The sequence below is a fragment of the Dermacentor andersoni genome, chromosome 1, assembly GCF_023375885.2.
Source record: "Dermacentor andersoni chromosome 1, qqDerAnde1_hic_scaffold, whole genome shotgun sequence".
In the NCBI taxonomy this organism is placed as follows: domain Eukaryota; kingdom Metazoa; phylum Arthropoda; class Arachnida; order Ixodida; family Ixodidae; genus Dermacentor; species Dermacentor andersoni.
The window spans coordinates 308,463,383-308,480,056 of NC_092814.1; the positions used below are offsets into that span (position 1 = coordinate 308,463,383).

General features: G+C 46.8%; 1 protein-coding gene across 1 annotated transcript in view; it reads right to left on the bottom strand.

Moving 5' to 3' along the window:
* Window positions 1-16,674, bottom strand: part of LOC126548168 (uncharacterized) — a 148,165-nt gene that overhangs the window by 121,418 nt on the left and 10,073 nt on the right. Inside the window, exons 2-4 of the mRNA XM_072285248.1 lie at window positions 15,845-16,021; window positions 10,975-11,187; window positions 1,422-3,309 (exon numbers count right to left, since the gene is read on the bottom strand). Coding sequence (XP_072141349.1) covers window positions 1,422-3,309; window positions 10,975-11,187; window positions 15,845-15,969 — 2,226 coding nt within the window. The 5' untranslated portion in view covers window positions 15,970-16,021. The remainder of the gene's footprint in view (window positions 1-1,421; window positions 3,310-10,974; window positions 11,188-15,844; window positions 16,022-16,674) is intronic.

Here is a 16,674-nt window from a genome sequence, read left to right on the forward strand (position 1 = left end):
GCATGCACACGACTTCTTAGCACCTGATGCGACAGCCTTTAGATAGCTGCTTCCATTTCCACTGTGATGGTCTTTCGCGTTTGCTTTCCACTTGGGTCGTCGTGATCGAGCAGCACGTGGCGCACAACGCAGCACTCCACTGTGTGACCAAGGAGGCAAGTGAACTTCAGCTCGTGGCCTCCGAGATTGCACCGGCGCTAATACGATCTCGAAGGCCACACACAGCTGCCAGCCTACACGATGCACCGCAGGGACAGAAGTGAATGCACGGCCTGGCTGCGAACCCCAAGATTGCGTTGGGGAAATATCGGAGGCCAGGCCCAGCTGCAGGCTGCCTGCGCTGCGCACCGTAGAGACAGGGAGAAGTGAAAGCACCAATCCTTCGCAAAACGACGTGTAGCCATGCAGCATGGTGCGACTCGCACAGGCTTGCGCGTGACTACCGAGATTGCACGGGGAGGTGTCGGAGGCCACACCCAGCAGCGCCGCGCAGTAGAAGTGAATGCACCAATTTTTCACACCGCCGCGCGTAGCCACGAACTGTGGCACACCTCGCCCAGCCAGGCACGCGCAAGAGAGAGAGGTCAGTAGAGAAGTGCGATTGTGAGCCGCTGCTTGGGCGCAAGCATGGGCGCAAGTGAGCAGCTACGCACGTCACAGTGAGAAAGAGTAGTGCTGCTCGACAGCATATTCGACGCAGGGACACAGGAGCTTTGAACTTCTGCAGCGAATGAGTGCCAAACCCCATGGGAAGCGAAGTACTCTGCGTGCAACGGTTGGATATTTTTTGGTTTCGAATAAGAATCTAGTTCGCAATATCCATTGGCATGACAATTTCACTTCGTTAAAACAAGGTTTTAAGTACATGGATCTCTATGGGGATATTGAAGGGAATTTCATTTACTTTGTTGCATCCATTATTTCGTTATATCACATTTTGTAATAATGAGTTTCGAGTGTACTAAGACACGATCATTAGTGCAGGTTGTATGCACTGCGCTTGTGGCCAAATGGTCAGACCTGGTGAGGGGCCCTTTAATTTAGACTTCGAAACGTACACTTGGGGTTACTCCATGCTTAGGAATTGACTGCAGAGCAACTGCATGTTGTGCTTCCATGCAGTTGTACATAACACGCAGTCTAATGAGTTAATTTCTGTTTGCATTTCAGTTTTTGCGCATGGTACATAGCGGAATGCAAAGCTGAGTTTTGGAAAAAACAAAGAAACATGGCCTGAGTGTGAAAACGTTCTGAGAACAATGGCTCAAGTGAATTTTTTCTCAGAGTGAGAACCTATGACAAGCAGTAAAGCTCAAGGACCACAGGATAGGTTAATTACTCAATTGGTCACCCAAAGTTATAGCACTCAATGCAAACCATAAACACTGGCATTCTCTAGAATATTAAAAGTTAGTACACACCCTGCTTATAGATTCCTTGGCAGCAATTGCAGGAGACTCTTGGACTGCACTTGTTTGAGCCTTGATCACAGGAACATCAGGTTCTGGTTTTTTACCAAGCGACGTTGATGAGTCTGGCCCACTATCACTTCCTTTGACCATTGCTGCTGCTGCCACCTCTTCCTCTTTCGACAGTGAATTCTTTTTTGGCACATCAGCTTCCTTGTCACTCTCATGCTCAAGGGAATCGCTGTCCTCCCCACCACACGGCTCAGGCCTGCGAAAGGTCATGGCATCAACATCCTGTGGCCGTATAGACGACTTTACAGGCAACGTCCTAGGTGCTGGTTTAACAGGCTCTGGTTTTGCCTTGCGCCGGAGAATCGGGCTCATTGGGAGCAAGCAGACTTCAGAAGGCTCGACCTTCATATAGTCAGTTGCAGCCCGCCTCGGAGAAGACACGTTGCTGCTGACAGCGGGGCAAGGCCTAGTGGGCTGTGGAGCTGCAGGGATCTCCTCCGACACGACCAGTATCTCCTCACGCTCGAAATGTTCCCACATGCGGTGCTCAACAAAGCTTCGCTGCCCCTCCACAGCATTATCGCCATCTTTTGCTGGGTTTCCCTGGTAGTTACTGTAGGCCTTTTGGGCACAGACGACGCTATCATTGTGGTCGTCATTGATGTCAATGAACATGGAAAGAGACAAGGTCCGCGGCATTGTGCGTGAAGATGACCTCTCATCAGGTTGAGATTCTTCATGATGAACTGTATTGAAGTCGACATACATGTAACAGGACTGGGGCCGCTTTGATGAATCGCCATCTGCCTTGGACTTGCTTGATGGTGACCTCTTTTGCACCTGGCTAGCACTAGTGTCTCCATTGGCGTCTATGTACATATATAATGAGGAACCCTGGTTTGAGGGCTCTCTCTGCTGCTGAGATTGCTTTTCTTCTGCTCTTGCCTTATTCATGTCAATGTAGAAGGGGAACAGTGCACCAGATGAATGGCGTCCTTGGTTGGCCCTACTTTCGCCTTGTTCTGTGGCACTCTGCGGGGGTGCTTCTCTTGTGTCATTGAGGCTGTCATAAGCCACCGCCTCAGTAACTGATGTGTTCTGGGAGAGAAAGCCTGAATCATTCATTCCAAAGGCACCAGTTGAGCCCTCCCTTTCGCCCAATTGCCCGGCAACCTTGGGTGTCCTGGGAAGGCATTGGTACGATACTGGCATAGGAGCAGACGATCTCTCATGCAAGAAGAATGCTGGCATCGGAGCCAGGGACTTTCCATCTTGTGCTGCACACACTTTTGCACCCGTCTTACAGTCATCCACAGCTTTTGGTTCTGCATTCGCCCGCTGCTCCTCACACTCCCGCGTACCGATCAGAGCTGCAGTCTCATCCCCATTCCATTTTTCGATGGCCACCTCGAGTGGCATCTGGCTCTGCAGGTCAAATGTACCACTCCGCACCATGCTGCTGCTCATGCTGACAGAACACTCGTCTCTGTTCTCGGACAAATCATCGCAAGCCTGACTTTCGTCATACACTTGGCTGTTGTCACATAGGCTGTCCAAGGGGTCTTCCAAATTGCTAGTTGTTGGAGCATGGCTATCTGTGCAGCAGGCATCATTGTCATTTACAAAGCATGCACGGAAATTCTCCAATGAGTCCTCCGCACCCATTTGACCCAGTGAACCACTAAGTGCGCCATCAATGTCTCCGCCTGGCCCAGTGGGTGCACTGTTCTCAGCTGTTCCTTGAGTTCCTTCTTCAGTATTCGTCTCACCAGTCATGTCCTGAAAGTCTTCGTCCCCATCGTCAGAGGACGGAGGGCCATCCCGAGTGCACAGTGCCCGAAGGATGTCATGTTCCTTTTTTCTAATGTCGTCATCAGAGTAGACACTCCTGCATGGAACACCAAATGGGATAATAAATATGAAAATGCACCAGGCTCTGCACGAAACAAGGCAGTATATATGGTTCCCCTTTCTCTCTCTTTGATCATAATCGCCACATTAGAAATCTATTTGCAATAATTAAAACTCGCACTTACTCCATTTTTTTATAGTGTGTAGGGAATGCTAGGCAACGCCGAGTGTCAGCTCCTAACTTGCAGCAGGTAGCACAGACAACTTGCTGAACATTCAATTGCAAGACAAGCAAAGAACTTGAAAAAAAAAAGTTGCAGTTTCACCCAAAGGCGAAGCATCGATTGCGATGGAAAATTAGTGAACAGCTATACAAAGTGAGGATAGTAGTTTTATCAGCCGTATAAACTTGCAAACATATGCATACTAATTAACAGGCATGGTGTCACAAGCACACAAGCAAACGTGAACACATCTCACTCGATGACTGCGGAAACTTGCTGTCAGAACGTTGGGAGTGAGAAAGTGTGGCAGCAGCAGCAGGCGAATTGACTTTCGTGCTGCGTCCCACATCAACGCAAACTAAGCCACGTGAACACGGCACACGGTGGACTCTGTCCCCGTCGCAGATAGCTTTCAAGATACAGTGGCCCGGAGTAAAATGCACCCCCTCTCCCTCCCCTCCCCCAGGAGCCTTGCACCCAACGGAAGATGGCCCGCTTCCTCTCCGCTTCCCTCCCTTGCGTGCGCGAGATTGAGCCACGGCTTACCCTCGCACGCTTTCACTCGCACATACACATGCCTGCCAACCTGAAGATTTGGAAATTCGTAAAACTATCGTGGCGAGGGGGGGGGGGGGCAGCACTTTTTTTTTAAGGGATTTACCTTTTGTGACGAGCTTACTCACGTTTTCTCAACCACAAGTGAAATCCATGTCTTGGAGAGTAAACAGCGAAAACTCCACTGGGGTGCAATTTATTTTTGCGATGATTTTGCTGTTGCCAACTTTGCCTGCTTCAGAAACTTCTCCGTGTAGGTTTGCTCAAAGCAAGTACCACTCTGGTGCCCCTTGACTATCAGCAGACTTTTGGGTGTTTTCTCACACACAGATGAGTGAAACTCCGTTCGAGTTTTGTTCAGAGTGCTGAATATTCTCTCACATTCAGCATTGCTGTGGGGAATGGAGAGAATACCCAGCGTAACCATTGAAATTCTGGGGAACCTGAGCTATCCATTGAGACTTCAAACCCTTCCTAATTGCGACCACTCCACGTCACACATTGGCTCATTCAATATGTCGGCTGGAACCTAATATGCTTGCAAGTTGGCAAACTTGACTTCAAGTGCGTCGATTGCTTCTTTTGATTTGCCACTTTGCTGGGGTAGGATAGCAGGGAATACCAAAATAAAATGATGTACGCTGTTGAATGAAGCAGCTTCCAGAGCTTGTACTTGAGCAACTTCAGCCATCTTGAGATTGACGTTTCATAGCGGGAATTTGTGGCGAATGTAACCACACACTGCCGTTAAGCACAGATGTACAGCAAAGAACTGCTCTCTCTCCATGCAGCTCAGTGTATCAACCACAGAGTAGGTTGAGCTGCCAATGACTATGTCTTCATCACCTTTCTGGTTCTCTGCAGCTCCATAGTCAACTTCCAGCAATGAATGACATGCCTTGACAACACCTGAGTGCACAAATCTAGTCAGGAGATCCTCGAAAAGGCAGTTCAAGAGGACTCTCAGCACATAAATCTGAGGCGCCTGTGCCTGAAGAAGGCAGTTTGCCTTCTCAAAAAGCAGTGTAACATTTTGGAGAAAAAGACAGCATGCCCTGTTTAGCTCCGATGACAAAAAATAAAATAGGCGCTCCTCACGGGTCACGTGGCTGGCTTCCCCAGAATCCTTGGTATGAAGTTTCAGTTTTTTTGCTTCAGGTCCAGAATGAGCTCCTTTCCTCTTTAGCAAGAGTTCATCACTGTCGGTGTTTCTTTTCCCAAGGCCTGCAGCAGTCTTGTGAAGATGTGTAGCAGACTTTGGGGTCAGCACACGGTTCTTGGGGGTTTGTGAGGAAGTCTTCGGAATTTGGTATGACTCCAAAAACAACCTCTGCTTGTTGCACTGCTTTGTTTCAGATAAAAAAAAAGCTGAGTAGTGGTTTCCACTGGTCAAGTAGCCTCTTCAAACACTTTCCCAACGACAGTCAACGTGTTGGCAAATGCTTCAACATCTTTCTGACCTCGGCGTTATGCATTTTTTGGAAGTCTAAGTCCATCTTTCCATTACGAGCTTGTCTCTAGGTAAAAAAAAAAATGTCAACCAAAGCCTAATCAACCTTTACAGGAAGACATGAAGCTCCTTTTGGAGCGGCCAAGTTGATGACATGGCACGGCAAACAACCCCTATCAAACCTGGTTAAGCCTCTCTCAATACAGTAGAAACACTGTTTTTCTTGCCGATCATGACACTGGCAATGTCCGAACACATAGCCAACAGGTTTCCAACAGGCCAATTCCAAGACTTCATCTCGTCCAGAACCAGATTTGCAATCTTGGGACCCGTCGCTTACCCTTGGATTGTCCCGAGGAAAAGAAGGTAGCTTTCGACTCTACTCGTTTCTTTAACGAAATATGTCTTAACAATAAGGTAAAGCTGCGTATCCCTATTGTTACTGCCATCCACAGCGATTGAAAATACTTGCTGTTTTAGGGCATCCAGCAAAGGAGTCTCCGCGTTGGCGGCCATTTCCCGAACAATTGACACTGTCTTTGTTTGTCCACAGGCGTAGCATTTCGCTTCGCACTTGGGGAACATCTTCCGGAAAAGCGGTCCGGCATGATCGCTGACACTCAGCGGGATGTTGTGTTCAGCTAAAAATACCGTGAAGAGACATTCTGCATGAATCACACTGAGGCGATTGTCGCTGCGTACAAAACTTGCTAGGCTTGGCTGGCTGTCTGCGGCTCACACGTATCCCTGATGCTTTCTTGAACTGATGTGGACCTTGATGTCAGACTTGCCGCCATGCGAGATGTTCATATCACAGGCACACGTGGTGCAGAATCCGAACTTCTCCCCTTTCTTCGACAGCACGAAGCATGGAAATTCTGCCATGTACGATTTCAAAAACACTTGGAAGTACTGTCGGGGCATCGAGCCTGCCATTGAACTGCGAAGCCGCTACAGGCCGGAGTCACATTGCGTCCGACGCGGCAGCTAGTCACACAAAAGGCGAGGCCAACACTGCAGTCACTGAAGCTGACTGAAGTCCAAACCCGCACGACCGCACGAACAAAGGCAACAGCATGGCAACAGGTTTGCGGAGGCGCTATCGGCACTATCGAGCTTTAGATATGGATTCGTGACCCCACACCAGTAGACGACAGAAGTCACTACAACCTTGCAGCTGCTGATGATGATACCACGCATACGTATTGCCCTCTCATGTGCGCAAGGTACCAGGGTGTAGTTCTACTACATTTTCACTTTCTTTTTTCACAAATAAAATGTCTTCTATAAATTTCAAGCAAGATTCATAAAATAGTAAGATTGCTCGAAATTTGTACATTTTACGGAAAATTCGGAAGAGATGGCAGGTACGCATACAGCATATTGCATGCAGCACTGATTTCACCACCCTTGGACTTTACACAGAACCTCACGGCGACAGCAGAAATGCGCCTGAAGTGTCCATATAATTGCTATCACAATTAATTAAATTTACGAAACTGACACGAGAGGTCTGCTGTGATGAGCTTTCTCACATTCCTGTAGACATAACTCATCAGCTAGCTACCTAATCTACTATTTAAGTAGTTATGGAGCATATCATCCTAAAGAAATCAATATAGGCACAAGTTTAATTCAGCTAGCCCCGCTCAATTACGCATGCACAAGAAATCGGTGTGGAAGTGGTTATAAAACATTTCTGCAGATACTAACACAGTAGACACAAGCTGAAGCAGATTGGGCACAACTTCAGAAGACATAAGTGCAATTCTACCTGCACCATACCTCAACTACAGTAGAAGCCCGGTTATACGTCCCCCGGTTTTGCGACGACCCGGGTTTTACGACGGATTAGCGCAGTCCCGGCGAAGTCCCCATGGAAGCAATGCATTAAAAACCCCAGTTATCTCACGAAATTTTACACCTGACCCGCGTTATACGACGACCCTCGCGAAGCGCGGGACGGAACAGCGGACAAAAGATAAGTGACGCGGGTCTCTTTCCTCGCTCCGCCTCTCCGTATGCGGAGTGCTTGACACCACTCGACCGGTTCGCTCCGGCGCATCTTTCTTCACCCCCACCAGAAGCCGCCCACGACGCTCGCTGTGCTGAAATAGCGCCTTTTCTTCTCCACAATCACTTTCTCCCTCTCTTCTCGGCGGCGTCGCCTCTCGTCGCATTAGGGAAGCGTTTCTCTCCTTCCAGTTTCCCAGCAGCAGATCGCCGACAAGGTAGCGCGGAGAGGCCTAGGTTTATCGCACGTGTTCTTCGTCGTAATCCTAGCGACCAGCGTTCAGCGGAGGTTTTCAGTTGTGTGGAGCAATGCGATGCACGATGTCCTGAAAGCGGACAGTTCTGTCGCTCGGCGATAAGCTGAATATTATCGAGGAAGTGGAAAAGCGACATGGAGCCACGAAATCCAGCATTGCCCGGGACCTTAAGATACCCAAATCTTCGCTTAAGACGATCCTGGCAAAAAAAGCGGTGATATTGCAGAATGCCAACAAGTTCAGGCTCAAACAGAAAGCAGCAAAAGAAGGACAGCATGAGAAGTTAGAAAGTGGCTGCATCAAGCACGGAGCTCTGCGATCAACGTTGACAGTGCCATTCTAAAAGAAAAGGTGGATCTTGTGGCATTGCGTCTGGCATTGCATCGTAATCCTAGTGACCAGCGTTCAGCGGAGGTTTTAAGTTGAGTGGAGCAACGAAAGCATAGAGTCGCAAAAAAAGATCGCTGTGCTCGACACCATGCATTTTATTGCCAGTTCGTGGAACGCAGTGTCGCGAAGCACAATCGCTAACTCGTTCAAGCACTGTGGCTTTAAGCGAGAGACTGCCTCCTTGCTGGGGACACAACAACCTCGATGCTGCTCGAGGCTGATGCAGGCTTCGCTGACGACGATTTCAAGGGTTTAAACCTCACCATGACCTTTGCTGAGTACATGGAGGCCGACGACGTTGTGATCTGTGGCGAGGTGTCGCTGGATGATGCCATCGAGAAGGCTTTGCCTAGTGCCAACACCGCTGCGACATCGGACGAGGACAACGACGACACCACAGATGCCGTGCCTGTGCCTACCACGTTCGCCGAGGTGCTACAGCACATAGACGGCATCCGGAACTTCATCTGTTAACGCAACGCCGCAGAGGACCTCCTTTTGGATGTTGTCCAACTCGAGCGAAAGCACTTGGTTCACGGATCAAACAAGGTCCAAAAGACACTTTTTTTTTAAAAGTTCGCGCCAGCTGGCGGGAAATACGGCAGTGGACAGTGGAGTGCCGTAAAGGTTCGTTTGAATAAAGCATGATTGGTACCTGTACTGCTGCATTAATTGTTATCGCATTTACTTTTTTGGTAATTTGGGTTTCCAAGCCCTGCAGAGTATGTTAGTAGTTTACATTGAAGTTTCACGTAAATCCGTTACGCAAAATAAGTAGTATTTTTATACACATAATTTAGGTTCGGATGTTGCGACGCCTGCATTTTATGACCCTTTTTCGCGGTCCCGAGAAAGTCGTATAATCGGGGTTCCACTGTATATACACTATATGATTAAAACTCAAGATAAAAGGTTTTTACAATTAAACAAAAGAACAAGAAAATGTGCACCTACTCTTGCCTTGGTAATCAACAAATGCAACATTGCACACTAACCAAATGAGGATTTGTCAGCTTACTTAAGACTCAAGAGCCTTAAAGGCCTGAAAAGGATTCTGAACCACTTTTTATTGAAGTGAAGAAATGCATTTGGAGTTAAAGTAGGTTATTTCAGAAATACCATATAGACTCGTATAAGGGCCGCACCCCAACTTGGCAGCCCGCAATATTGAAAAAAAAAAAAAGATTTCCAGCGGAGAAGCAATCGTGTTCGGTGTTGCGATTACGCGCTCATGCATTGATGAACTTTCACATGCTGCACACTTCTGCGTGCCCTTACTGGATGGCGAGAGCTGTGCATTTACCTCTAATGCAATGGTACATTCAGGGATCCGGGGTGTGTACTAGTAGTCGCCAGCCATGCAGACACCACTTTTATCAAAAAGTTCAGTCCTGTGCAAGGGCCGCGCCTCGTATAAATTGTGAAAAATAGGTGCGGCCCTTATACGAGTCTATATGGTACTTTGCAGCAAAAAGTACTTCAATGCATTCAGCAGAAGTGGAGTTATTAGCAATCAAATACCCACTTTGCAGTACGCTTCCACTCCTTCAATGCCCTGCACTGCGAAGGCTATGGCAGAGTTGGGCACGCCCACAATGCTGCACCTACTGAACGTCACCGTGGCACGCAGTTCAAATTTGATTTTGGGTGTTCACGTAGATGCCCCTACTTCATAATTTTGGCGCCTAGGATGTGCCAAACATAAGCTAAACACGGTTGTCGTCAGCGAGCAGCAGGGCACTCAGCCAGAGGACTCGCCGCGGCACCTTGTGGCGACCGTGGTATCTACACTATGTAGCAGACCACAACTACATGCAAGTGTAGTACGTATGTGCTGCATTTGTTTTGTGCATGACAGAGCTTTAGTGCGTGCTCGTGCTCATATGCTCCAGTCTGGTCGTGCTACGTGGCGTGGACCGGCCTTGTCTTGCTCCAGCTTGACCATCGTCAGCGGCCACATCTAACTTATACATTTTGAAGCCCTCTCAATAGCTCAATATGAGCGAAGTCTGCCAAGACATCTAACCAGGAGTAACCAGGAGTGGCCAGGAGTGAGTGAGCGCTGGCAAGCATGCATGTGGTTTGACCTTAAGCTTTGCATGGTTCAAGGCTAGTTGAGTGTTTAAAACTAGTTGAAATTAGTGAGACCTGATGACTAATACACTGATAAGCAGGTGGCCAAAGTTTAATTCCTACACAGGCGGCTGCGGCTGAGCGTAAGCAGACAATAGTCGGCTTCTTCCAAAAGCATTTCATTCTTATCGAAATTCGAAAGCAGATTTTTGCTTCCTTAAGCCTCTTTATTAAAGTATGTAAATAGGTAAGTATACACAGTAACAGTAGGAAGACGTGCACCCATTCAAAACCCCTTCTTTATTGATGTCAGCTATTGGCCAATAGCAGCCGCACATGGGAATCTGCTGTATTACAAAATAAAGCATCCAGAAAAGGGTGAGGAGCATGCTTCTGTTGAAAAGAGTGTTTGAGAAAAAGGTGACTTCGTGCTCCGTTTGCGAGCTCCACGCACCGCACACGACTGCAAAATTTGCCTAGATGTTCACAGCAGCGCATGCTAAACATGGGCTGTTTTTTCACTAAGCCCGAGGGGTGGTTCAGGACACCAAGTATGTCTTGATAATCTGCACTAATTTCAAAGCTTTGTATCTGATACAGAACAATAACATTTCACTGATACTGTGACCGCTATGTGCAGCTGTTTATAAATGCAGCAATGCAGCAATTTCATGCAAGTGGAAAATAGTACTGAGAGAAGAACACGCAACATTTTTTCTATCGGTTGGGCAGTGCCTCACCTGATGAAGTCGCGCAACAAGTCCTTGTCGACAGGCACAATGAACTCATTCGTGCCTTTTCCAGAGACTGCAAACTTTTCGACAAGAAGCTTCCAGAAGGCAGGCACTCTCACCAGGAGAACTGCCTTGTGCGCTTTCAGCACCAGCCTCTCGGAAGAGTCACCTGGTGATGACTCGATGGTCACATCCGAGAAGAGTCCGTCTTCAAACAGACTGCACAAGAAAGTGTCCATAGTGAACTCTAGACATGCAAGACAACATCAACGCAGCATTTGAAACAATGATCAAGTGCCGCCATGGTCGAGGTGCAATCCTAAGGGACGAGCACAGGCACCAGAGTTGTTGCTGCTCCTGAGTAATTTAAGCCATCCGAGTTCCTTTGCAATGAATCATGGAGCTTATCAAGCCTTGCCTTTTGTCATTAGCTACTTGTGCAACTCTCGGTCATGAGCACCTCTAAAGCTATACAATGTCTTGAATAAGCCATGCTGCAACGCAGCACATACATCTCCCTACTACTTTAACATCAAAGTACCTCACCACGTCAAAAAAAATTAAAAAAAAAGAAGTATTTTTGTTGTTTCTTCAATTTGATGTGCCGCCTTTTTCTGCATTTTTAAATCTTCATGTTCATATTTATTATCATTGACAATGGGTGTGCGAAAGTGAGGGGGGGGGAAGGGGGGAAGCTCATTTTATATATTGCCCTGATGCAACAAATAGAATGTTGTTAGTCAGTCCTCGCCTTGCCGCGTTGTTTCTTGCTTCAAAAATAGATGTGCCCGCATGGCCATACTCAAAGGAGTAATGACAGAACATTTGTCTTGATTTTATTGCTTTACTACATAGCCATCAACCTAGTAATTATGATATGGAGCCTCAGTTACCCAACAGTGCAACAAATAATTAATTGCGTTACCTTTTACCAGTTCCAAATGCACACCAAGTATACTGCAACTTGAGATACAATAAAAGAGACTTTATAAATGAGATAAAGGAGTTACAGCAGTCTTGTGGTACCGGATACCACTGATGCGTACTCACCCACTACAGCCATGCTGCCAAAGGCCAAGTCCATTACGCACACGACAGGACAGTAGGTAAGAAAGTGTCCTCTGTGTTTCCAAGAGAAGAGCCAATCTGACAGCTTTCAGTAGCATGGTGATTGTATGGCCATCAACCACCGCAGTGAGCTGCCTGGAGGGCTCTTAAAGTGTGTGATATGCCGTGACAGCTACCGCCAGTTTAGGCGACATGACGAGTTTGTTTTTAACATCCGAAGCTACACTGCGCTTGATGCGCATTTTAATTGGGTAGCGTAAGAGATGCTGTAATTATTTGTGCCAATACTGAGGAACTGAGGCTTTGTAGCGCAATTATGGAGTTGACAGCCACCTAAAGAAGGAAAGAAAAGAGAATTTTTTTTTTGTCAGTACTCCTTTAAGCTGCATGGCATAGTAGTGCAGTTCTATAACATAATGACCTGCTTTTTGTCAACTGCAATTATCTTTCGTGCTAAGTATGTGAGAAGCAGTCTTATTTTCTGTGTAATATGACTCCATTAGCGTGATGCTCATAACGAGTGCTTACGGTAATGAAACGATCATTACAAGAGAACCATGGCATCAGGACAATATATGGTTGAGCCTTAATATAATGATGTTTGTAAAATTGGCACTTCATTATATACAAATTTTGCTACATTGTAATTAGACATTTCATGCAAAGTACAGATTCACCGACATTCTTTTTCAGATGGAAGGGGCCATTATATATGTCGTAATAATTGGGCAGCCCAAAAAAACAAGAGTTTCAATAACAAGATAAAAAATCTATTTTGTTGAACTTGAGAGCAGGTGAAAACTGCTATGGTTTGATGCGCAGCCACTGAAGTCGCCCCTTCACAGCGGCTGTATGGCACACAGAAATCCAAAACATTAAAATGCAGGTCTCTGGCACTGTGGTGATCTGTATGCGAAGATTTCACATCCGCTCTGCTGCCACGGCGTGCCAACATAACCTCAGATGTTGCCCAGAGTAGCGCAACAGTGATGCTATGCTCACCCAACCCAACCGCTCTCCGCACAATCCGATTAATGCCTCACGAAAGCCTGTTGAACGCTGCAAAAAAGCTTTGCTTTAAAATCGCATGGAAGCGTGGCGACAACCTGATTTACGGCAACATTGCTCACAGCCACCCTATTTTCCGTTTTGTGACGCAGTGCGTGCATCATGTCCAAAAAATGGAGCAAGATCTGGTACGGCATTGGAAATTTTGATAACCGTTATGCACTGGCTCAAGGGAAGCCCTTATAAGCCGCTATTATCACAGAACACAAAACATGGTATCATGGAGTAGGTAGTAGTGGCCGCAGCCAGGTAAGTGCAAGCAGTTCCGCGAAACGGTCTGCTACTTATATCCAAAACTTGATGCAGGAGTCATTGCGCTCCTTGAAAACACACTTACCTAAGGTAAATATAGTCTGTTAACTTCAATCTTTCAATTTCTTTCACTGAGAATTTGTCCTTTTCTTCAGTGCGTCGAGGACTACTTCTTTCAACTTCCAAGATCATGGAGAGCGAGCTCTGTGGTATTCCGACACAAGCGGCGACATCCTTTTTCTCCCTGATCAAGATCGCTTGCAAGATACTAGCCTTGTCCTCAAGCAAGAGGACGCTGTGTTTAGTACTACCTCCTCTACTGTTATTCGTGCTTGTCAATTGCCACACTAGGCAGGGACCATTGATGACAACAAAAGCACAAATAAGGCGCTGCTGCAAGCACACACGGAATACAGAACTATGCTGCGCTACGTAGAATGCACAATCCTCCGTGCGCAATACATGTGCCTCCTAGTGCCTCTGCTCGACATTTCACTCACCAGCTTATGGCTTCCGAAATCTGGTGATGCCTTTCGGAGGCTATGAATAGCTGCCGAAGACACTGCTCTGCTTCAGAAGCCGCTCTCTGTTGCGCGGCATGCGATTTGAAAGGCGCACTTGCAAGCAACTGCACCTAATTCAACCATCTGACTACTGGCACCTGCGGTAGTTCCCATGTATTGCCCCAGTCTTCCTTCACAAGAGCAGGAAATGTAATTACAATGAAATCACGTTTTAATACACTTCACTATGATATGGTTATGTATACATGGTGTTCCATGGACATGAAGTTATCAATATTTCTAAACTTTATTACATCGAGGATTTTGTTTTATCGAAGCTCGTTATATAGAAGTTTGTTGTATCCGAGGTTTAACTGTACATAACAATCAGTGCCAGAACAAGAATACTAGGGAGGTTGTTCCCAAAAAAGTGTGCAGCGCCTGCTTTCTGTCCCTCCAAGCTAGCTCTTTTATGGATTGTACAGGCATGAAGAGGAGGCACTTCATTGATCAAGGAAGAACAAAGTCATGCACCACGCACACAAATGTCCACATAAGCAAGTGCAGGAGGACAAAGAAGACAGCTCGCAGCACAAGCACATGTACATTCAACAATAGAAGAAATGTGAAAAATGCATTACGAGAGATTCTCAACCTAGCCTGCAAAGCACACCTTGCACACACACTTCCCCCGTCACACTTTGTCCCCTACATCAGGGAACACCAACTGCAAGGAGCACTCTGTTAACATGCACCTCCAAAGACCAGTTCCATTCTTCTACAGCTTGAGGTTGTTAAGGCCTGCCTCTGAAACAAACATTTGTGTTACGCAGCCAAAAATGATGCAAGTGCTTCAAACTACTGCTCAAACAACAAAGACATTTCAGATGCTTCAAAACGCTGAAAGCCCCATGTTTCCAACAGCAAACACGAATGAGCGTGTGTGCACATGTAAGCACCTATGAGTGTGTTAGTGCACAGTACAAAACCTCCTCCCTTTCCATCCTACATGTGCTGCATGTGGGTGAGCAAGTGATGTTCGACACAGGAAGGAGCCAGCATGGCGACGAGACCCCCCTGCAAGTCCAGACATGATCACAGAGTATTGAGCACCCATGCTTTAGCTGACAATTCTTTCCCTCTCCTGGGCAAGAACGTTCCTTGGAGGGTATGAAAGTCAGCACAGCAGTGTTCGCCTTTCGCTCTTGAGCGGCTTCTTCATGCTGACTGCTCTTTACGTAACAAAGTAAACATCTTGCATTTGTTCTGCATAGCCTTGTCTTTACCTGGGTCATCTCTGCTGATCAACCTGGTCAAGCTAATGGCCACTGGGCTAACGCTACCCAGCAGACTGAGAAGCCCCTCCTAACAGAGTATTATTTTGATACTCCAGAACAATCCCCCTCACACTATTGGGAGAAGGTTATTCACACTGCCAGAACAGCTTGCCAATTAAGGCTAACGTCATAACGTGGACTGGAAGCATATGAAAAGAGGGTGAACCATTAAGGCTAATTGGCTTTCACATTGTACATGTATACATTATTCCTCCCGATGCATTCTTCATCTGTCAGACTGATTACAGTTTATGTGCTTTACAGACAAGCCATGCTCACAAGCCGTACTTAGAAAAAACAGCTAACAAGGATACAGATGTAGCATGAAAAGGTACTTCAGTTAGTAACCTACTAAGACCCATGTTCCAGGAGGCAGACATTCTGGACCCACCACCACAGTCAGAAGCAGGCAAGGGCAAATCTCCCGAGAGACTACACATGCAGGCTTACATTTATACTCGTGAGTAGACGGGCAGATAAAGTAATAGTACATTGCATGCTGGGTGCAAAGGTCACAAGTTTGGTTCCGCTTGGTGACATGGCACTCTTTTTATCTTCAATCCAAGACAAAATTTTTCGTCTCATTTCAATGAGAAAAAGAGAAATTACCCTGCACTCTCCTTGGTTCAAGAGAATGGTGGTAGTTACCTCAGCATATGGCTCTGCAGCTGCGAACGGATACGGAGCTTGAGTTTCTCGTGCTCCTTGCCGCACTTAAGCAGGAAGCCCGGGCTCGGGTGTAAGGGACTCCAGGCTGGGCTTCCCCCCGCCATGCGAACATCGCAGCGGGCACCTCACCCGCTGCAACGTTTGACCATGGCTCTCCTGTACAAAGGAAAGCACAGAAAAAAAAATCATCCTGCACCTGAAAAAATCATCTTGCACCTACACATGCGCACAGGAGGTGGCCAATGACCCTCTTTAGCTCACTAGAAGCTCAAACTTGCCTCATGGTGTTTGACGTTTCATGGACCAAATAACTAAAACGAAAGGCAGGTTAATTGAAATGGTTGCATTTTCCATGGGACTGCACCAAAAAAGGTTGAGAAATGAATTATGTGAACATGCTGCTCTTTACCATAGGAGGGGTGCCAACCATGCTTTGACCTCAAGTAACAAATATTTACACAGTAGTAACTAGTTTCTTTAAGGTCTAGCAACGTTTTGAACAATTGCAATGAGTACAGGCAGCTTTTTCTTTGCTTTCAAAGGCAGACTATATGGTATTGACACTTATGCAATTAATTCATCGTGTATCATGGGCGATTAATGAAGGGAAAATCAGACATCCCCCCATTCGTAGCAATTGCTACAAAGGAAACCCATACGGGTTCCATGAAAAAAAAGCCTCGCAGTTGAAGAAAAATTAGTCCTCGTCCGGGACTTGAACCCAGGACCATCGCCTTTCCGGGGCAGCCGCTCTACCATCTGAGCTAACCAGGTGGCTAGCAGATGGTAGGGCGAAGTCGAATTTGTTA